General features: G+C 38.8%; 1 protein-coding gene across 2 annotated transcripts; it reads left to right on the top strand.

Moving 5' to 3' along the window:
- The first annotated feature begins 6 nt into the window (after positions 1 to 6).
- VPS36 (vacuolar protein sorting 36 homolog) lies at positions 7 to 21827 on the top strand. 2 transcript variants are annotated; one of them, XM_056327789.1, is made up of 14 exons: positions 7 to 191; positions 1434 to 1502; positions 4915 to 4985; positions 6893 to 7007; positions 8470 to 8559; positions 11027 to 11113; positions 14227 to 14259; positions 14369 to 14446; positions 14846 to 14980; positions 15816 to 15881; positions 16444 to 16508; positions 16953 to 17055; positions 19543 to 19619; positions 19703 to 21827. In XM_056327789.1, exons 1-14 carry the CDS (start codon positions 96 to 98, stop codon positions 19794 to 19796), a joined length of 1179 nt encoding a protein of 392 aa, XP_056183764.1. In that variant the 5' UTR covers positions 7 to 95; the 3' UTR covers positions 19797 to 21827. The 2 variants fall into 2 exon arrangements, with proteins under 2 accessions (XP_056183764.1, XP_056183765.1); XM_056327790.1 differs by having other exon boundaries at positions 10 to 191; positions 16971 to 17055.
- The last annotated feature ends 1787 nt before the right edge of the window (positions 21828 to 23614 follow it).

Below are 23614 nucleotides of genomic sequence, written 5' to 3'. Positions count from 1 at the left end.
CTGCTCGCCTCGGCGGCTGCGGGCGTGGAGCGGCTGCCGCGGCCTGGTCTGCCTGCGGCAGCTAGGGAGGGAGGGGAGGGAGCTGCGCGCCCGTTATGGACAGGTTCGTGTGGACCAGCGGGTTGCTGGAGCTGGGGGAGACGCTGGTGGTCCAGCAGCGCGGCGTGCGCCTCTGCGACGGGGAGGAGAAGGTGACGGGCGCGGCCTGCGCGGGGCCTGGCGGCGCGGCGGGGCCCGGCGGGCCGGGGCGGGCGGGGGGGGAAGAGGCGCGGCCGTGGGCCTGGGCCGAGGGGGACGGCGGGGGCCGGGTGGTACCGGGCGAGGTGGGGCGACGCGGGGTGTGAAGGGGCCTGGGCTGCAGGCGGAGCATCGATGAGGGCAGAGGGGGGCGGAGTACGCTTCGCCCCGGGGTCTGGCAGGGTCCGGGCAGGGTTTGGCCCTGTGAGAAGCTTGTTGCGGAGGGGATCCGGGCCTTGCGGGACCGAGAAAGGTCTGGGACGGTGTGTGGCACATGGCGGAAGGTTGGGCTGCCCATAGGGCGCGTGTAGCCCGTGTCACTGCGGTGAAACCTGATGTCCATGGCCTGGGCTGACCCGGCCCGTCCCGGAGGCTCAGCGCACCCCTGTCACTCGGTGCCGCAAGTTGGGTGTCACACACAGGACGTGTCATACAATTCACACCTGAGTCTTTCTGGTAGTTGTAAAATACTCTTTAGCTCTGGTCGTGAAGGCTGCCCCCTTGCCCTCTGCTCGGATCTGAGCCTGCCCGCTTAATGCTTCACCTCGCTGCTGGGCTGTCTCATGATCTCTTAATTTTTCCATGCCGCAGTAGTTGCATACCCTCATAAAAAGCTGTGAAAAAAACGTGCCTCAAGTTTTACAAGTAGGAAGCAATTTGCTAACACAGGTTTTCCACATGCTGATTGCTGTCGGATAAGTGAAGAAGTTTTCAACAGTAAAATGGATAGAAGCAATACTTCCGTGTGATAGGCCAGAAGATTTCAGATTGTGCACAGTATCTTCTTATCAGGGTGCTTTGCTTTTTTTGCATAACTTTTACTTTCCTTGTCAGCAAAGAGTGTTCCAAAGCCAATAGCCATGTTTAAAATAGGATATTAAGAATGTTTGTGTATCTTGCACAGCATATGGAGGGAGGATCCTTCAGGATTTCCTGGGGGAAAGTTTATACAGTTGAAAAAGAAACTTTGTGTATATCCATCTAATCCTTTTATACTAATTTTCTCCATTGTTTCCTAAACTTCATTTATTGCGTTTTTAGGGGGGGGGGGGGGGGGGGGGGGAGAAGTTTTCTTAAAGTACTGGCTTGTTGAATTTGATTGCTATGTTGTGGTAACATGTAATGTGTCCAAGATCAGTATTTATGCAACTTACTGGTCAAATTTGTTGATGATCTCTTTTCTTTTTCCTGTCTAGGTTAAATTTGATAGTGGAGTATTACTGCTTAGCACGCACAGACTAATCTGGAGGGATCAGAAGAATCACGTAAGTCCCACTTTTGTATCTTTTATGTCGTTCAATTGTAAATTCCATAACAGGTAGCTTGCAATGAAAAGACTGCACATGGAGAGGAGATGGGTATTTTCCTTTGTGTGTGTTTTGTTTTACAAGTATAGTCCATTTTTTGCCTCATAGTGGAGAGAAAATAAGAGACAGGAATGTTCTTTCACCTATTTCTGCTTTAATAAAATAATTATGCAGAGATAAGCAGGGATGGGCATTAATCATATAAATTTTCCTTTTCTACAGCACAAACACAAAGGAGAAAAGAGTCTGGTATCATGCACTAAAAAACACTGGGGTTGAGACTGAAGTTGAATGTGTCAGGCAGATCAAAATGTGAACTTCTCACCCATGCTCCTTGTCTAGAAAGACCTTTTCTTCTTCATTATTTTCAAGTCCAAGTTCCCCTGTCTTCTGCTCCCACCATATAGTTCCAGACCATGATCTGGTAACAGAATGTGTTTGGTGGCAGTGTTATTTCGTACTGGTCTTAACCTCCCAACTGCCTATTCCTGCGCTCAACAATCCCTTCAATAAGCCAGAACATTTGTCTGTACTGCTATGGAGAATTGACTCAGAGGTTAAGTGGCAATGTCAGAACTACACTGTAGCGATACTGCTGCTGAATGCTTTGTACCATTAAGCCACAGCCAGAGATTGCAGGCTAAAAGTGAGTGAGAAAGACTACAAACGCATACGAAGCTCTAGGCATAGAGTGTGACAGCATGCACCAATGTACAGCTGCAACTGAAGAAGTCCTCCTCAGAACCAATTTGGATTAATGCTTGTTTTGGACACAGTCTTTTAGAAACTTACCCCTGGAAACCAAAGTTTAGACAGAGCATGTTCAGATGACAACTTCTCAAAGGTGAATTATATTCCACTGGACTAATTTTGTGCAAGGATAGCTGAAGCACCTCTCGTACCCAAAGGCTGTTCCCTACCAAATACCACATCCTTGCTCCAAAGCAGGGAGCTACTAAGAGCCTTCTGAAGAAGGTAAGGTCACCAAGGATGTTCTTAGTTTGGCAAAGCAATTTTTTTTTTCTTCAGGGATTGTTTGCAGGAACAGCAGAACTATTTTTAATACAAATTTTTTAAAATGTTTTGAGAGCTGGTCCCCAGGGTGGGGTTAACTGTTGAACAAGTCAGGGGTTGATTGTCCAGACCATGAACTATTCTGTATAAATTAACTTTTTTTGGGCACAGGCAGTGTGAGATAATTTAACTGCTAAACTGACAGTGTTAATCCTTTTTTCTTCATCAGCATCTCTTTTTGAGAGATGGGCATGTACTGCAACAGGCATTGCTTCTGATCTGATTTGGCCTTTTTGCTCGCTTGGAGTGACAATAAGCATTATGACTTCAGCAAGTCTTACAACTGTCCACATCCGTATTCTGTCCTTCCCAACAAAAGGATGATACATGTCTCTTTTCCTTGACTTCCCCCTGTGCTCCTGGGCCACATGGCTTTTTGTCCTCTTCCAAGATCATTTGATTTGCTAAATCAGCAGAGGAGAACCTTGGAGAATAATAAAAATAGTTTTAGTTTAGCAAATTAATTGAACTCGGCAAAGATTCTGACAGGTTCCAGGCTTGATTAACAGAAGGGACAGGTACATGTGGCTAGGAAATTGGCAAAAATTAGCCAGTTCTGATTAGGGGGGATGTAAATATAAATAACTTTGTTCGTGTGGTAAATAAAGCTGATTATTTTTCAAGCTCTGAGGACTGAAACATGGGGAGCACAGTGCCCTTTTATTTTCATGGTGAGTTGTTGACTAAGCTCAGCTGTGATATAACATCAGCCTTAGAAACCTTAGCTAGTTTACTAGAATAAACTTGTAGAGAAAATCCCCTTTATTGTGTCAGCAAACTTTAGTAATAAATTGGGCGGTTATCGTTAGGTTAACATAGCAAACCTTTTTACAAAACCAGACAGCTGTATTTTATAGCTGCTGTTGTTACATACCATCTGTTGTTGAACAGTTTAGAAAATACAGTGATTATCAAAGGAAAAAATATTGATTCTTTTAAGTTGGTTAGATAGCTAGATTTGTACATTTTAAATCACAAAATTGTGCATAATGTGAGCATGAGACGTTAGGAAAAAAGTATCCAGATAAGCTTACAGCATTTTTAACACATCTGTCTTTTTGTATCCCTTCCTCTTGCTTCTCTCACTAGGAAGGAGTGATTCTAACTCCTTGTGCTTACAAGAAGTCCTTAACTTTCTAGCTGTGAACTAAATCAGTTAATCATCTTGGAAGTGTACATATTATATATAGTTGGACTCTTGTATTCAAAACCTTTTTTTAACGGAAGTATGATTTTGCCTGTCTTTAAAGCGTTCAGAGCTATGTGGGTGTTTTACAGTATGTAACGGCTGTAGAATCTGGAGCCACAGAAGAATCTAGATAGCTTGTATAAAGAGTTTTTAGAACAGGAAATACAATCCATGCTTTTTCCCAGTGAGAGGTTTACTGAACAGTCAAGAGTTCCTGCATGTATACTTTTCTAATCTCCAAATTAATGAGTATTTAATTATTCCATGCAAAGAGGAACAATTTTGGTAGTAGGGATTGAGAGGGCCCCCTAACAGTGTTCACTGTAACCTGGTGCTAAGCACACCCTCATGGCAGATGGAAGAGAGAGGTTCCAAGAGGGAATGTATCCTGTGTTTCCTGTGTTCTGGGTGACTATGTCAATCACCAAGCTATTGTGCAAAAGACTTCACTGAAGGATATTCACCAAAACAAGACCAGCACCTAATTAGATATGTTGAATCACTCACTCCCTTGAGCAATTTATGTCTCAAATACATAGACTAAGAGTTTATCTTGGGTAGGTTAGTCTCCCACAGATGGCTATAGTCTTGTTTCTTGCTCCACTTTGTTTTGTCTGAAGCACAGTCCAATAAATGTGTGTTGAGATGCAGCCATCAACTTCTGGATTAAGTCCGTGGGTATGGGATAGATGGAGAAACTAATATTCCACTCAGAGATATTCTAATTTTGTACATGTTCAACACTTAAAAGACTGATGCCTTTGGATATTGTTTTAGCTCCCGAAGTAACATCAATTAAAAAATGTTAAGAATTGAGTATTGTGCACCTACAGGGATACGCTGCAGTAGTGTGGAAATTTTAGTGACACATTTGGGTTGTTTTTTATTAACTAGAGCTCAGTTGCAACTTTCTATTAGTTTTCTACTTAAATTTATCTTTAATAGATTGTTTTGATTGTTACTATCGTATTTCATATGGAGTGCCTCAGGCAGCACCTGTAGAGATCCATACTGTTTGTGAAATAAGGAAAGAGAACACTTGGTTTTAGAGAATGAATAGTCAGTATATGGCTTCAATTTCACTTGTGCTTGCATTGATTATTCCAGGAGTGCTGCATTGCTATACCTCTGTCTCAGATCGTCTTTATTGAAGAGCAGGCAGCTGGGATAGGAAAAAGGTAAGGTGATAATCTTTTTTCAGATGGATAGTTTGCACATGCATGTTATATGAGGTACCCAAGTTTATATATTAATTCATGGTAGATTCCTTTTGTAATCTAAGATTGACAGCCACAAGGACCTGCTTTCCTCACTTGAGGTCAAGTGTGTAAGAGAGTCATGACAAAGCAGTGTTTGATATGATTTGTTAAATCTTGTAATCACTAAACAAGTATGCATTGTAACTTGCCATTTTAATTTCATTAGTCATAAATGACAACAGTGATTTTGCTGAATCTAAATTTGAAAGCTACTTTTAGTCTTTTGTGCCACAGAACTGGTTGGGGATAGAAACTCTGCCAAATCCTGTATTATATATATTTTTTATGACCAAATATGATTGATTTTGAGCATGGAAATGCTAGCAGTGATTAGAAGGAACTCAAGTGTTTCCACTCACTTGAATAACTAATTCAGCATGGTTTGTGTATGAAGAAGTGTATTAGCGTATAAAGCCATCAGTGTGTCCAGGTGGCCAAGAAGGCCAATGGCATCCTGGCTTGTATCAGAAACCATGTGGCCAGCAGGGCAAGGGCAGCGATTGTCTCCCTGTACTTGGCACTAGTGAGACCACATCTGTTCAGTTTTGGGCCCCTCGCTACAAGACAGACACTGAGGTGCTGGAGCGTGTCCAGAGACGGGCAACGGAGCTGGTGAAGGGTCTGGAGCACAAGTCTGGTGAGGAGCGGCTGAGGGAACTGGGGCTGTTCAGCCTGGGGAAAAGGAGGCTCAGGAGAGACTTTATAGCCCTCTACAGCTGCCTCAGAGGAGGTTGTAAGCAGGTGGAGGTCGGTCTCTTCTCCCAAGTAAGAAGTGAAAGGACGAGAGGAAATGACCTGAAGTTGCACCAGGGGAGGTTTAGGTTGGATATTAGGAAAAATTTCTTCACTGAAAAGGTTTGTCAGGTATTTGAACAGGCGGCTCAGGGACGTGGTGGAATCACCATCCCTGGAGTTATTTAAAAGACATGTAGGTGTGGCGCATATGGCCATGGTTTAGTGGCAGACTTGGAAGACCTGATGATCTTAAAGGTCTTTTCCAGCCTAAAGTCTATGATTCTGTGATTCAAAGCTTCATAAGAAGAAGAGAAAAATATTAACTGGAGAAATATATATATAGTTGACATCTGCTTGCAGCCTGTAGTCGGATGGGTAAGGTAATGTGCTGAGGTGTCCAGAATAAATCAGGTAAGTCACTAATGCTTGATAAGTCACCTATATAAAGACCCATGAAAAAAGTAAAGTGAAATTATAATGGTGGACTTGCAGTTCTACTGTGATAGCAGTTTGTTATGTTCCTAAAATAATGCTATCTTAGAGTTTGCTTTGGTGGTAGGTGTCATTTTAGACTGTTATTTCCATGTGTGCTAACTTTGAATGTTGGTTTTGGACAAATTCACATACAGTGTTCACAAGTGACATATACAAGTGGGACAGATTAAACATAGTATCGAGACCTTTTGTTTTCCTGTTACAAAGATAGTGTATTTTGGCAGTAGTTATTGCAAGTCAAAAGCCAAATTAAATTACTATTTGATGATTAATCTTAACTAAAAGATTTTTTTAGAAATTATTGCTTGAAATGTTAACATTTGTTATGTTTATTTCTTAAGAATTGGTGGTGGGTACATTTTAAATTTGTGAGATGTTGGTGTTTCAGCGTTTCTAGTACTTTTTATGCAAGATCTACTATAATACTGAGTCAAAATACTTAAATATTGATGTACAAACATGAAACATTATTTGATGTATTTTAGCTCTTATGTGAGATAAATTTAATAGAGGTTTTGATTAGATGTTAAACTTTGTAGAAACAAATTTTTTTAGCTATTACAGAAAGCTACCTCTTTTGTATAACTTTTTCTTAGTGCCAAAATAGTAGTTCATCTTCATCCTGCTTCTTCAAACAAAGAGCCTGGTCCATTCCAAAGCAGCAAATATTCCTACATCAAACTTTCTTTCAAAGAACATGGGCAGATTGAGGTAAGTTTTGTACCATGCAAGCCCAGTACATCAGATCTTTGAACATGCTTTTCCTCTCTTGCTGCATTAGTGATAATTTTCCATGATCTTTCCATGTTTACTTTTGAGGTGGAGCTTTTTCAATACATCCTTTTTGAAGACAAACACTGTGAGCTTTCAGGGTCCTGTACTTTGGTTAAATAATACAAATGGAGTTCCAAAAATCCAAGAGGCATTATTAAGCTTTGTCCTTATTTTAGTAGTTTTAATATAATCTTATACTTCCTTTTTTAGTATTTTAAATTGAACATAGGGTTTTCTGAAGTCATATGTCTGAAATCTATTAAATGCTTAACAGAGTAAAATACGTTTCTTTGTAGCTAGCCTTCTACTGAACCTGAATCAAGCAACTTACTCCTTCCTAATCATCTCTTTAGTTTTATTGCTGAACACTTTTTGTCACCTTGGAGCTTTGTTTCATTTTATTTTTTGTAAATCTTTATTTTTTTTACCTACACCAAATCTCAAAGGCTTTGAACATTCTAAAAAACCGTAATATATTTTTAAAAAGAAGGCTTATCCTAAAAAACAAAGAAATTGCACTCTGTAAAGAAATTTCACATTATAAGATCCTCACTTGAAGAAACTGAGAACTTTAACTTTGAACAATGAAAAAAGCTGTATCTGTTCACTGCAGAAAATCAGGTTTTCAACTTGACTTAGTTATAACTGGCTTATAAATGCATTGCTTGATCAGACTCACTTTCATTTCTTTGTGAGCTGTTTCTAGCTTAGAACAAGTAGATTTATGCCTAGTTATAATTGTATAGCTGTTTTGCCTAATTATAACATTATTTATTTTAATGTTAACGCTAGTGTCTGAAAATCAAACTTACTGTATTTACTTTTTACCTAGCATATCAATTACACTCCAGATTTTTTCTTTATGACTTCAGAATGCCTTCCTGAAAACTGCACTGTAACATTGGAATAGGTTTTCTTTCTGGATTTTGGTCAGTGGGATACACTTAGTGTTAACTACTGTTAACTAATTAACTAATGCCAGCTTCTGGTATTAGTGATAAACAAATAAGTGTAATTGATCTGTGCGGTCATCTTTATATTGTTCAATAGTAATTGGATTGTTCAACTTTCCCTCCTTTAAAAGCATACCTTTGAGCAAACCTTGACATTTTTAAATTTAGCATGTTTTGGAACATTTTGAATATCTGAAAAAAATATTTTACAATAAAAGTAATCATGCAAGTTTAATTAGTAACTACATGGCTCCTTCTCTAATGTATATATTTTTGAAAATTGGACGTTAAGAAATTTCAGGTAATGTTGTACTGTGGATGTGTAGGTGTTCCTGTGCTTTGTCTTACATTGAAGCTTCTTTCATCTACCACCAAGATGCTAAAAATACCCAGAGGTACTCTGCACGGTTTATGAAACCTCTCTTGTCACTCTTTAATGTTTGCAGTTCTATAGACGACTATCAGAAGAAATCACACATAGGAGATGGGAGAACATGCCCACTGGTCAGACCATACAAGTTAACAAGGATCCACAGGTACACGCAGAGCTTCTGAGCAGAATCTGTATGTAATAATGTCGTTTCCATTTCTTGCTGTTCCAATCTACTGCATCTGGCATGCCTCTCTAACCAACACCATGGACACGTGGGAATTCAGCTTTACTTTGCCTGTTTCTTCACTGGCATAAATTAGTTTCTCATTTACAGTTTTCACCTGATACAGAACACTATGGCCTGTCTTTCTTAAGAGTGTGTTTAGACTGGAATAGTTGATAATTAGCTCTGGTTTTTTTATATAAGTCAGATACACACACATGTGCACATACACTATTATGCAAATATTAATTCAGCATGAGAGATCTAATGAAGCTGAAAGATTTTTGGTCTGAATTGTGCTTTCTTTCCTGTTTTACTTTTGTGGCTGGAAGTCAAATATATAACATGTAATTTATATAACTCTTTGGAACCTTTGTATGTTTGATTTAAATGTGTATGCTAAATGGACAGTTGTTATGGAGAATCCCTTTGTCATATGTTAGATTACCTTCTTTATCTGTATGCATACTTCTGGGTTATAAACTGATAACACTGTCTCCCATAACATCCTTATAGTTAAGCTCAGGCAGTGTGGGTTAGGTGAGCGGACAGCAAGGTGGGCTGAGGGCTGGCTGAATGCAGAGCTCTGGGGGTTGTGATCGGTGGCGCAGAGTCCAGCAGGAGGCCTGTAGCCAGCGGTGCTCCCCAGGGGTCAGTGCTGGGTCCAGGCCTGTTTGACTTATCCACCAATGACCTGGATGAAGGGACAGAGTGTCCCCTCAGCAAGTTGCTGATGCTACAAAACTGGGAGGAGTGGCTGATGCACCAGAAGGCTGCGCTGCCATTCAGCGAGACCTGGACAGGCTGAAGAGCTGGGCAGAGAGGAACCTCATGGAAGTTCAACAAAGGCAAGTGCAGGGTCCTGCACCTGGGGAAGAACAACCCCACGCACCCAGTACAGGCTGGGGCTGACCTGCTGGAAGGCAGCTCTGCGGAGAAGGACCTGGTAGTTCTGGTGGACAGCAAGTTGCCCGTGAGCCAGCGGTGTGCCCTGGTGGCCAGGAAGGCCAGTGGGACCCTGGGGTGCATTAGGAGGAGTGTGGCCAGCAGGTGGAGGGAGGTTCTCCTGCCCCTCTGCTCTGCCCTGGTGAAGCCGTACCTGGAGTGCTGTGTCCAGTGCTGGGCTCCCCAGTTCAAGCAAGACAGAGAACTACTGGAGAGGGTCCAGCAAAGGGCTACAAAGGTGATTGGGGGGATGGAGCATCTCTCTGATGAGGAAAGGCTGAGAAAGCTGGACCTGTTTAGCCTAGAGAAGACTGAGAGGGGACCTTATCAATGTCTACAAACATCTTAAGGGCAGGTGTCAGGAGGATGGGCCAGGCTCTTTTTAGTGGTGCCCAGCAACAGGACAGGGGGGCAACAGGCACAAACTGCAACATAAGAAGTTCCATCTGAATACGAGGAAAAAATACTTTGAGGGTGACAGAGCACTGGAAGAGGTTGCCCAAGAGCGGTTGTGGAGTCTCCATCTCTGGAGACGTTCAAAACCCACCTGGATGTGATTCTGTGCAACCTGCACTAGTGAACCTGCTTTAGCAGGAGTTGGACTAGATGATCTCCAGAGGTCTGTTCCAACCCTGACCATTCTGTGATAAATATGTAGATATTGTCTCTGCATATGAATGTGTTGAATATATGAATATATTGAACATACAGTACTATATGAATGAAATAGGATGATTTAAAGATTGTTCCGTGTCAGATCACATGTCTTCCTTTGTAAATGTAGTATCTATAAACATTGCTGCATTTGGACTAACGGCAAAGCCTGGACCCTGCATCAAGAATCAATGAAAATGCCTTACCTCCTGTTCTTAATTTTGAGTTGTACTAAATTGTTAACACTAAGCTTTGCAGTCAGAGATTTGAGGGCTGGCACCACTGCCGCTTAGGTACCAGTCTTTTGAAAACACATTTGGTATCAAATGAAAGGTTCACCATTACCTCCCTTCTGATACTTCTCAGCAAGGTAAATTAGACTGCACTTCGCATTGTGTTTCTGTGGCTATGTTTCTTCAGGGTAGATTCCTTGAGGTAATCCTGTTCAGATACACTCATGCATTTGCACAGCTCTAGTATAGATGTTCACATGGACTCAGAGGCTCTAATTGAGATGAGCTGGCATGCGCAGTCTGGATCAGGCTATTAAGCATCTTCATAATTAATAGCTTCAATATAGTAATCTTATCTGTCTACTACAGCAAATTCATACGTGCTTCATGCTTACTGTTTATTTTATTACACTGGTTTAAAAAATACTTTCAAGAAATATATGAAATATTGTATGTGTGATTCCAGCTCTTTGGGAGAATGTTTCCTGTCATCTAATGTAAAGTTTTTCACAGTGAGGCGGATGAGAAAACTTAGCGTTTCCTATTTTGATTCCTTTCATTATTTTCTTTTGCAGGCAGGAAGAATAAGGGCTGTAGGAATTGTAGGGATTGAAAGGAAATTAGAGGAAAAAAGAAAAGAGACTGACAAAAACATTTCCGAGGTAAATACTACTGATGTTTCAAGGTCAACCACCTGAGCCATTTACATTCATTCACACTTTCTTTTAGGGGCAGCTGAGAATATTTATTGTTTTTGTTGTGAAGTCTGAATTCATTTAAGAGTGTATAATTTATGGTTATTTACTGTGTTTAACTGGCTTTTCAATATATGTAAAGGTACTAAATTTAAACAGTTCCTTTCAAGAAGACTGTTCTTTGAAACTAACGGTGTGTATTTATGAAATTAACTTTAGTAGAATTAGAAATTCGAGTTCAGTGACTTTTGATCAGGGGAAGCAGAACACAAAGGCATCTGCAGAAGTAGACTATTACAATTTTGGGCGTGGGGGGAGGTCCTTCATTGTTTTACAGCTAATTGTAATTTCAGTTGAAAATGTAATATATATTAAGGATAATATGCTGATCTAAGTGTCTGCATGTAACTGGTAAAGTTAGATTTTAATCTTATTCAGTTTCTAAATGTTAAGATTTAGGCTTATAATTACAGTAAAATGTTCTGCAGTCCAGGCATCAGCAAGATGTTACAAGTGTCTTTGCAAAATACCTGGGCTAGATGGAGACCATCCTTTTCCCCAGAAACAGCACAATAGTTGAATTTCAGATCTCAATACTGATGGACAACAGAGGCAATTAATTTCTTCATATATACCTGGGAACAGTAGCCTCAAAAATAGTCTGGTTCCGTCTTGGTAGTAGAGATTAATACAGAAGTACTTATAAACTACATGCAATAGATTTAATTTTTGTGGCAAAGCTTTATGGAATTCAGTGTGGCACAATAAAAAAAGACATTCAGTGCTCTAGTACCTAAGAAAATTATAGTATCTTTGCAGGCTGCCTGCTGTTTCAGATACTGGTAGCATTAAAATTTTTCCTTTCTATTTATAAGGAATGTAATGAATGAAGTTCTGTGTGTAGTTCAAAAGGTATTGTGGTTACATGCTTGTGTATATAGTTCAAAAGGTATTGTCTGGTTATTTTTTCCTTCAGCAGCTTTGTCAGAGAGTAAAATGAATCCGTTTATACATGTTGTATGAACGAAGGAAAACCATGGCTTGTAAAATCCAGCCTTCCTCTAGCTGTAAATGTTATAAATGACTTAATTTAAAAAATGGTGCCCTGGCTTCCAGGAAAAGGCTTCCTGCATCTGCTGTTCACTGCTGATAAGAATCCAGTTCTTTAGCCTTTTGTTTATCTGAGGAAGTTCCTGTTAGGTGTGTGCACATTCCCCTTTGTTTCCAGGCCTGCCCTTGGTGAGTCAGGCAGAGGAGGAGTTAGACACAGCATGCTGTTTATTTAGCTAAATCAAGGGTTCTTTTGATGAATGATGTTTTCATGCAGGCTATAGAGATTAGAAATAAGCTGGGAAAAGCCTTGTTAGAAAACTTTTTGTTGATATCATATACAAATACAGTAGGAGGACTTTGATTTACACTATAGATTAGGAAATCTATTTTAAATTATTGAATTTGGCAGAATAAGAAGAAATATTCCAAAGAGAAGCTTTTGTTCTGATAGTGGTAGATTATTGTTATACACGAGTATATTATCTTTTCTCACCTTGGACCTTGCTTTGTCCCACTTAATTTTGGATACCTAACCTAGGTACCAAGTGTTAAGAAGCTAGACTTCTCCAGTCAGTGGACAAACACTGGCACCATTAGGAAGGGTTCTGATGAAAAGCAAACCCTGTCCCTTCCTGGAGGCATCTCTGTCTCTGCACGTTGAATCTCAGACCAATAAGCTTCTAAGTAAGGCACCTAAGTGTAGCTGGGAACAGTTAGGTCTTCCTATGCAAATTCTTTTAAGGTGTCAAAGTTTCAGGAATTTTTCTCGCACCAGTTGTTCAAAAAAGGTTGTTTGAAAAGGTTGACCACCTGGGCGTGTTGTCACGTATTTGAGAGATGTGGGCGAGAAGGCTGAATATGTGTTGCTGAGGGTGGGAGAAATGGTAGTTGCTTTTTAATATAGTTGTGTTAATATGGTTGCTACCTTTTTTTGTACATGATTTTTTTTAATGCTAGTTGGTTATCGTTACTAAAACTTTTGCATTTCAGTATATGTTCAGCATTTTTTGAAGTATGTTTTATTTAAGCCTAAAAATGCCCTTTGTAAGTTGTTGTAGAGTTGTTGTATTTGAGACTTTAGCAGTTTACTGAGCTTAATAGGCTTGATATAATTATGGTCCCGTGGTGGATGCCCAGTATATTACTTATTTGGGTTTTTTTGAAACAAAATTAACAGTTTCTTAGACAAGAAAATAAATGTTTTGTAAAAATAATTTTTTCCCTTTATCTAGTATTTATTTTGGTTTTTAGGTCCAACAACTAGAGTTTTCAGAGGATGCTTTCTGTCTAGTTTTTATCTTAACTTATTGAAATCTGATCACTTATCTTGTGGATCTTACTTCATTCGTTTTCTTAACTGGTTTTTGTTTATTATGCTAGCACCACTGGTCCTATGTATGCAATACTTAGATGAAGAGAAATTGCCACACATTTTCAGAGGTTTTGTCTTGTCAGTTAAGCATACATGTGAAAAACATATACTTTCTTCCTTGCTTATTTGAAATGGCTGTTGCTTAGAACTTCATAACATCTACTGATTAAAATTATCTTGTCAGGAGGAGTACTTCTGTAGGTTTAAAGTAGTCTTGCTGCTGGCCAGATACAATAGATCTCCTTGAGTGATGGTTAACTGTTGGAAAAAATCTACCGTCACCACCAGGAAACCTTTCCCCAGCTTTTAGGAGAGCATAATAAACTAGGACAGTTTAATCTTTTGTGGGCCTTGGTGTCTCGTTGTTCCTTCCTATTGTATGGACTTCATATTGAACTAGTGTTCACGTACTAGTAAAGTGTGTGATTGATTGATTCTTTTCTTTATTCTTGTTTATGGATTGTGTAGTTTTGATTTTAAGACCTGGTATAAAACAGGTATGTCAACCAATTATATATAATGTCTGACATTGTAACATACTGATCTAAAGGGATAGCAGCTCTTAGAAAAGCTTGGGTAGGTGGACAAAGGCAGCTCACTGTACCCACGAAGCTTGATGCTGTAATTATACTGATCTGCGGTGTCTTTGTTTCAGGCTTTTGAGGATCTTAGCAAACTAATGGAGAAGGTATGGCATGTGTCACTTATCCAAGTTGACTTACACTTGTTTCTCAGTTTTAAGCGTGCTTTTCACTGTGGAGCTGAAAGTTGACTTATCTGTGTGTCTTTCTTGATAGGCTAAGGAAATGGTGGAGTTATCCAAGTCAATAGCCAATAAGATTAAAGAAAAACAAGGTGACATCACTGAGGATGAGGTAAGTGAATTTTGTTTTTAAAGTCAACAGAAATGTTCCTATGCAAAGCAAAAATTATCCATTTAATACATGTTATTTAATAAGGAACACTTCATGGTTGGGTGTTTTTGTGTTTTAGTGCCTACATAAAGTAAAAGTGACTTGTTTAGCATTAGCTTTTCTTTCGACCCTTTCTTAAAAGCAGATTTTACTGCCTTCGTGTGAATTTTTGTATTTTTGACCTCTGCTGGTCAAAATTGAATTTTATTAAGACTTGCCTTCTCTTTGATAGTAATTGACTTTATCGGTAGTAAACTGAATGGATTTATTCACCAAAACTGTCGCATAGTAATAAAATAAAAGATTTTTCAAAACCAGACTCATTCACTAGCTGATGTACTTCTAAATTTATTTGTTTAGACTATTAGGTTCAAGTCCTATCTGCTGAGTATGGGTATAGCTAATCCAGTTACCAGGGAAACACATGGATCTGGTACACATTACCACATGCAGCTGGCGAAGCAACTAGCTGGAATACTCCAGACACCATTAGAGGTAAAGCACCTAATTTTGCACCAAGATTTTCCATGCGTTGCTGAATTTTGACGTAAATGTGTTTGGCTGTAGCACTGTGCCTGTTTTTAAAGTCTTGGATTTGGCAGCATAGCTTCACATTCAGTGTTTATGGAAAGAATATATATATATATATCTTCTTCCTGAATTAAGAAAGTTTAAAAGAAGTAAGAATTTTCCTTTGGAGTAATAGCATCTCAACTTCTAATCTGCAAAATATCAGTGATACTTAGAAAATCATACGAGCGGTCTTCCTTCCATTTGAACAGCCCTCTATTCATCCCTTGCTGCAGAATATTATTTTTTTAAAGAAAGAGTGAAACAACACATGACTTTAAAAATATAAGTAGTCTTTAAACCGCCTTAAAATTATGCATTTTGCAAATACAACACAGAGTTATTACACAGACTATCCCTCCTTGGTAATATATTCTAGTGTGTCTGAAGCTGTTAGAGAATTCAAGATTCTCACCAAAATGTTGCAACTTATAAGGGCTATGTGTCTACTAAAACAAGTTGATGTGGTAGATTTAATATATTGACATTTCTTGTTCCTGTGACTTATTCTCTGCTTTAAAATCAAAGTAATTCAGTCTTTGGATGTAGTATCAGTGGTTTGCATTTTAAAATGATTGGTGAAAGATGTTACAACTTACCTCTCATGCTAGAAATATATGGTATTGCCTGGGTAGTTTCTTTCATTAAGGCCCATCGTTTAGCTCCTCTGTTTTACCTGTTTAATCACTCAAATGCAAGTAAAGATACCGTGTTTACTAGATTAATGCTATTTCTCTTACCAGTCTTGTGCTTAACACAGGAGCGAGGAGGGATCATGTCACTTACAGAAGTATACTGTCTGGTAAATCGTGCACGAGGATTAGAGGTGAGAAATTGGTTTAATTAAATATTTTATAAAGTGTACTTCAGTGATAAGGTAATTAAAGAAAAAGTGTAAGAAGTTCCCTACCAATTGCTCACCCTACTTGTTTTAACAGCATGAACTGATCAGCCCTTTATTAAAATGTGGGGTTTACCTATATTCTTTCTCCTTCTTCCATGCAATGTTTATGTATGCTCTACAAGTTGTTTTAATGTATGCTTCTTTTTGTAATACCATATAAAAGGGAAAATTCATACTTATCTGGAAAGAAAACTGAAAGGACAGAGAATACTAAAGAATGGTGAATTTGTTTTGTTTTTTTTTTAAGCAAATACATCAATTTTTTCTGTAAACAGGGCAAGAAGGATTATTACAGAACACATAGTAAGGAAACAGAAAGGAGCATAGAAGCCAATGAAAGTAGGCTGCAAAATAGAAAGAAATTAACAATATTGTATAGCCTGGTGTGTTTTATAGCTGTAGTTATTAAAACTGTTTGTTTTGGTGTTATGTTGTATACTTAAAATGCAAGCTGTGAAATAAATCTGTTTTACTATTTTAATAGTTGCTGTCACCAGAAGATTTAGTAAATGCTTGTAAGATGCTGGAGTCACTGAAATTACCAATAAGGTAAGAGTTTTACAGATGTATTTATAAAACCTGGCACTCACAAGTCAGACCATGGTGTTTGGAAGACTTAATATTTTTACCTGCAGTAGATTTTCTTGCTTTTTAAGCAAAGTCATCCTTTGCTTAAAGGATGCTGCTGTAAGCACCAATATCCACTCTACATTAAAATACGAATTTTTAACAATGGTTCACTTTGCTAGGAAGACAGTATTGTTTTCACTTCCAATACAGGTTGGTTTTTTTTCATACTGGGAAAAGTGTTTAACTAAACTCAGACATATACCCCATTCTTTTCAGTCTTCAGATTTTGAAGATGCTTTTAATATTCATTTTACAGAGCTTTTGTTTGGTTTGGTTTTTTTTTCCTTTTGTAATGTGGTTTTAGGTGTGAATGCATCAGAAATGTGACCATAGGTGATGTGTACAGAGTTTTTAGTTATTTAGACTCTCTTTTGATTGTAGGCTTCGGATATTTGACAGTGGTGTGATGGTGATTGAACTCCAGTCTCATAATGAAGAGGAAATGGTAGCTTCTGCTTTGGAGACAGTAAGTGTACTTCATTTCCTTCAGTGTTCTGACCACGCTAGGGAAATTTAAACACATTAGGTATAAAAACTTGAGGTACAGGATTTCCTTTTGAGGTTTTGAAATACAAAATACTCCACTTCCAATCTTCTAACAGTAATACTTAAATAGCACTTTTCATCTTCAAAGTGCTATGCAGGCAATAATCTTAGTCATTGCGTTCTCCTTAAGGAATAAATCACTTTTCCTCTCTTTTCAAACTTCATTAACCTTCAGCCTTCCTCCAAATCTTTTGCTCTGCAGAATGAAATTCATGGCATGTATTAAGCACTTAATTTAACAGAAGTGGACTTCAGACACTGTACACAACATGCTTGAAGGCGGGGTGAAAGTAGCTCTGAAATATTGATATAGGCAGTTGTTTAGTTTGGGTTTATTTCATAAAATAGCACATTGTATGTGTAACATCTACTGAGTTTGCCACTGTAAAGAGCACTCAGTTGGAGACTAGTGCGCATAGAATTAGGCTAGCTTCATCAGGGAAAAAAATAGTATAAATTGCTCAGTGTGGTAAACCTTCATGGTCTTACTACCTCTGGGTCTTTAAAGTCCTGCTATCCTATTGCTTGATGCATGTTCCTGTGTTTCTTTCAGCGGGATGTGATTTTTTTGTTGTTCATAAAGTTGAGTAAAGGCTGATTCAGTGTACCCAAAGTTAAACATCAGGGTCAAAGAGGACTTTGACTTGGGCAGTCAGGAAGAAGTAGAGCTATCACAGGCACCTTCTCCCTTGATAAATGAGGTAGGCTCTTCAGTGCGTTTTGCATGATTGTTACTGTATAGCTTTCTCTCATCAAAAAGATTTTTAGATAAGAGAAATGTATGTAGCCATCTAAAAGATTCCATCCTAAATTATCAAAACTAAAATGCTTAAATTTTTCAATATATGTTAATCCTTTCAGTTTATTTTCTCATATTTACAGAAAAATACCTAGTTCATTTTAGGGGTTTTTTTTCTGATTATTTTTGGTTTCTAATTAATTTGTTGCCTTCAGTAAAGGGCTTATCTCTTTGAAAGGAAAGGAAAAACCTTTTCTTGATAACAAACAAGGTCAACTGCAAAAAGCAACAGATGGTGGATTTATTACTGAAACACCTTTTTTCTTTTTATTTTCATAATATGAGACACTGACTCCATAGAAAAACGTAAGGGAAAGGCTTTGAATGATGAAGGCTAACCTGTACAGGAGGGGGAAGATGAGATCAGAATTGTGGCCAAAAGCACCCTGTACTTAATGTGTAATGTACGGTAACATGAAACCTCTGAGAAGAAATGAAAGGAAGTCACCAGCCTTTCAAACAGGAGAGAGATGTTTTGAAAGGCTGGTGAAGACAGGAAATGAGATGGAAGTCAAAGGATCCCAAAGTCACCCCTGATGAGAGTAGTGGTTTGGGAAGGAAAGATAATTAATCACCCATATGCATATTAGATTCTATAGCTGACTTCCATTACTCAGACTTGATCACTTAGCTTTATAGAATCTCAAGTTAGGACTAGCTTAATCTGAGTTTCCATAAAAATACTACAGCTGAGAATGATGCAGAATAGACCCCTCCCTACCCAGTTACGTGGGAAGCAGGACATGGGAACCATGTCTGGATTTACAAGTTTGCTTGAATCTGAAGCAATGGAGAAATGGAAGAATTATTAATTTGTAGGGTAATAAAACATGTTTATCTGGGAAATTCAAGGCAATAATAAGTCTAGACTGCATATCTAATATTTTAAGCATCCGCATGTCCAGCCTGTGAGGTTTCATTGTAGCATGTATTAACTAAGACAAAGTTTTGAGTCCCAAGACTGAACCTATCTTTTGTGTCAGCTGAATGTGATGGTGGCTTTTACTGATCCCTCTAGTATGCCATAATATAGGGTGGAGTACTAAGGTGTGGGGATTCTTCTATAGACAGTGGGGATATTTTAAATCTCATTAAACTCAAATTCTCTACTTCCATCTGAGACTACTTAAATCTCTAAATCGATGACCTGCCCTTAACAGGTCTTTTATTTCCTCATTTAGGCTTCACTTGAATCACTTGAAGTTTGCCAAATCACTTAGTATAGATAGCTGAGCTGTGTAAATACTGATTGTGACAGTATACTGTGCCTGAGCTATTCTGATTTTTCTGTTCTCTTTGTCCCAAGGCATCTTTTAAAAAAAATCCAAACAAGAGGGTACCACATGATTATGTTTGTTACAATTTGAGTCTTTTCTACATTCTTTTTTTATATTTGGCAGTTTTCCCAAGACAGAGAAGAGGTATTTTTAAGGGCAAATACCCATAATTATTTGTACTTTTTAAAAATGCAAACAAACTAGTTGTTTTCACAAGGGATTTGCTACCAATTTATCACTTCACAAGGCTAACCCTGATTCACTAGCTAAGAGAACATCATTGTTCTCTTAATGCTGTAGTTTATTTATTTGTGTATTTGTTTTTTGATAGGTGTCTGAAAAGGGTTCCCTCACAGCTGACGAGTTTGCTAAGCTGGTGGGGATGTCTGTTCTCTTAGCCAAAGAAAGGTAAGTAATAATTGCTGTGTTTAATACCTCTGTTACCATGTTGTCCTCAAGTAATACAGCACGTCTTCTTTTGCTTTCTCTAGGCTGCTTCTTGCTGAAAAGATGGGCCATCTTTGCAGAGATGATTCAGTGGAGGGCTTGAGATTCTACCCAAATTTATTTCTGACTCAAAGCTAATGTTATTTGTGTACAATTTACTATGTAACAGTTGAACAAGGGAGCAGAACCCTTCCAACAACTGACTTTAAAATTTTAATTTTGTTAGTCAACTGCAACAGTGATGAACATCGCAATGCTTTACGGTTCTCAGGTATTTCAAGTGCTGAACTCTCTTACATGGAACTGAATGGAAGTAGGAATCACTAAGTCAGAAGTTTGCTAATTGTCTCAAGCTGGCTAGCTCATGTTTCAGGTTTTATTTGGTGTATTCTGTCCTTTTTAATTTCAAGAGAAGTCAGATGAAGATTCCACACAAGTGAAAGTGGAGAGACTATCTCTGTAGTCTGCCATGGGGGTCAGCACCCAGAAGACAGGTTACTGTATACTCCAATTTCAATTTGTTTATGTCTAGAGCAACAAAGCAGACAGATGTATCCGTAGTGATAAGAAAAGTGGCTTTGGTGTGTACTGAAGTATAAGGAACAAAACCAGGGTAGAGTAACCCCTTCTCCCTGAAGCAAGGAGCAGTTTCCTAAGAGAGAATCTTGGAGTTCTTGTGCTTTGAGACAGAAAGAACCTGCTGCAGAAGAGATAAACGTATGGCATGTGAATCTAGAAATCACAGTGTTTGTTATGTCTTATGCTAATATCTCAGATAGAAGCATTGTTAGTGGAGACTTCCTCTCTTTTTCCTTGCCATCTTCCTTCCTGTCTCATTATGTTGTACTTCAGGTGCCCTTTCTCTGTCCTCTCTTCATGTAGCAGAGTGGAATACCCTCCTATCACTCTACCAGACTCTGTGCTTTAATGTGCTTGTGTTTTATCCTGTACTTCTAATGAAAGATCATTTGTTTCATCAGCCTGTTACCTGTTTTGGAGAGACTGTTTGTTAGCTTATGTCTCATGTGTGAAAATTAATCTGCTTTCAGTATTGAAGGGAGGAAGACTATCACCCTGTGTTTAATAGTCACAAGGTATCATATTGTTTGGTATTCCTCACCCTGTGTTCACACTGAATACAATTTGATAGTCTCGGTTTTCATAACTCCAGTGGAGTTGTTACATTACTTGAAGATCTGTTGTCATGGTAATAACAGTAAGTGGATGTTTATGATCCACATCACTTAAAATTTTTGGCGTTTTGAAGTCACCAGTTTTAATAAATAACAAAATTCAGTCAAGATATGAACAAGGATAACACATAGGTAATGGCATTGTGGTTGTAATGGCCAAATCGACACTACAAAAAAGGAGAAAAAGCTTTTAAGAGCTTGAAAATACTTTCAGAACTGTTTTGGTGTTACCATAGCTTAGACAAATTAATAAGGAGTTCAGTGCAGAGAACCCTACAGTGATGATGCTTATGGTTTGTAAGATGCTCGTTTAGGTCCAAGGAATTGTGTCCTCTTATCCTTGTCAAGAGCAAACTTCTGTGCGGTGCTTTCTTTAGGGCAGTTTCCCTCTGTTTCATGAAGGTGCTAAGCCTAATGTATTTGGCACAGCTGAAGGAACTGGTTCACGCTATTCTTACTGTGTTAACCATCTAGTGTCATCTCGTCAGGAGTCGTATGGCTTGCAGCTTTTCTTCATCCTTCCCACAACCCACAGAAGAGATCTATGCGAGGTATGCTAAGCATCACACATCTAAGGAGGGACTGAAAAGTGAGAAATTCAGAAGCAAAAAGCTGATTTGTGACTCTTTCTTCTACCCGATGTCAAGGGAGACCAGTGGTTTATGGGCCAGAACCTCTCTCCACAAGGGGGCATGTCTTCTGCAGGAAGAACAAAATGAGAAAGGAAATGCCAAGTGTCAACTCCCAACCTCGGTTGCTCCAACCCTGAGCTTTTCATTTTAAGCAATAACGATACAACCTGTTTAGAATGATGTACCTTCTTGAGCTTTTCTTTCCCAAGATTTTTGTTTGACTTTTTTTTTTTTCTACAGGGAAGAAATCTATAGGGTAAATTGTATAGCTGGTTTAGAATTTAAACATAACATGGGAAAATGACTACTAGAAAGTAATAAAAATTAAAAGATTTTCTTAAATAGACTGTTCTCTGTTTTTTTCTTCCTAAATGTTTCGGCCAGCTTTAAAATCTTTACACATCAAAATCTTGTGATTCTGTGGGGCAGGTTTTTAAAGTGCATCATATTTTTGCTTTCTCCTTTTGTAGCTAAAAGGGTGCCAAGGTAGTTTTGATTAAAGGGAAAAATTAAATGTAATTAGAATGCCATGGTTCCGTTGAGTAGCCTGTGACCCACCCCAGCCAGAATCACAGAACTGTAGATACATACACAAGCACCAGTTTGATGAGGAAACCAGTCTGAGTCTGAGCCAAGCACATGCCCTGTGCTAGCGCTGGCAAGGTCTTTGACACGTTGAAATGTATTTTCCAACCTGAAAGACAACAGAAATCATGTATCTGGTGCTACACTTGGAGCCAGCTGTTGGGTGAACAGAGGGAGTGACATGTTTACAGGTCTGTGGTATCGTGGTAGTACATCGCACTGTCCTAAAGTGCCATTGCCCAGCCCCATTTCCATTGATACTACCCACAAAAAAAATCTATTGAAGCAGGATTATAGGAGAGGAAAACCTCACAGATCATTCTAGTTTAATACAGAAGATGCCTATACGAACCTTTCATGTTTTGATTGTTCCTAGAATATTTGTATCATGATACAAAAAAAATCACGATCTCATTTTGCCAGGGCTGCCCAATTGTACAGTCCTTCAAACAGAAGTTTGTATCAGAGGTCAGTTCAAAAAGTGCTTGGGTTTTTTTATGGAGTGGTCTTAAATAATGATTCTGTTTTTCATTTGAAAACACGGGCTTTTTTATACCTCTGACAGGAAAAGAGTGCTGCTCAGGAATCTGTACCTCTTGTCCATTTCTTCTTTGCCTTTGTTTTCAAAAAAATTCTATTCAGCCTATGGAAACATGGATCTAATCTGAACCACATTTCTGAAGTGCAAACTTCTTTTTCCCTCGGACAGTTATTTATGTATGTATGTGTATTTGGAAGTCTTCAGAAGTGTATCTTTAATAATCACTGTTGGCTGTGTATTGATAAGCTAAACTCTTCAATGCTCAGTTCTTCTAACAGGACTTTTACAGTTTGTCCAAAGGACCTGACTGTCCTGCTTGTGAAATTAGTGGAAGTATTTTCACCGAATTCGTGAGGACAGTAGTGGGAGACAGCAGGAGCCTGTTGCCAAGAGTAGAAGTTCTTGCTTCCTCAAGCCCAGGGAGGCTCTCGTTTGCAACTGGACAGTTCTCTAAAATACACACTGAAAAGGATTTGTGAATTTGATGTGAAATCATTGTTTTCTTTGGGAGGAACCCCCTCTCCAATGCTTTTTTTTTTCCGAGCTAGATTCATGAATCTGCAACATTGCTTCTCCTATTTTAGCAGTTCCCATTTCATCCTAATTTGCAGTGCTCCAGGCATCCACGTGAAATGCCAGACCTTGTAGTTACAGGTCATCTGCTGGGAAGACTTCATCTGTCATTTTATTCTCCCAAGAATGAGCTGCAAGTACTCATGCTAAGAGGATGTTCTGGGCATGTATGTTGGCAACATTTGTCTTTATTTTAAGGAAATACTTAAATACCTTTTAGAGCACAGGCCCAAGTGTCATACCTCCCAGGTAGTTGTCTAGGCCAGCAGGCCTGAGAGTTGTTTTTCTTTGTGGTTTAGAATTAAAGTATTACTCAAATATGAAAAAAACACCAAAACACAAAAATGTCAGGACTGAGTGAGGAAGCCTCCATTTCAGAAAATTTTATAGCCTGCTAGTTAGCACACACTTGTAAAAGGTAGACCTGACAGA

The sequence above is a fragment of the Falco biarmicus genome, chromosome 2, assembly GCF_023638135.1.
Source record: "Falco biarmicus isolate bFalBia1 chromosome 2, bFalBia1.pri, whole genome shotgun sequence".
Taxonomy (NCBI): domain Eukaryota; kingdom Metazoa; phylum Chordata; class Aves; order Falconiformes; family Falconidae; genus Falco; species Falco biarmicus.
This window is presented reverse-complemented; position numbering and strand designations above follow the sequence as displayed.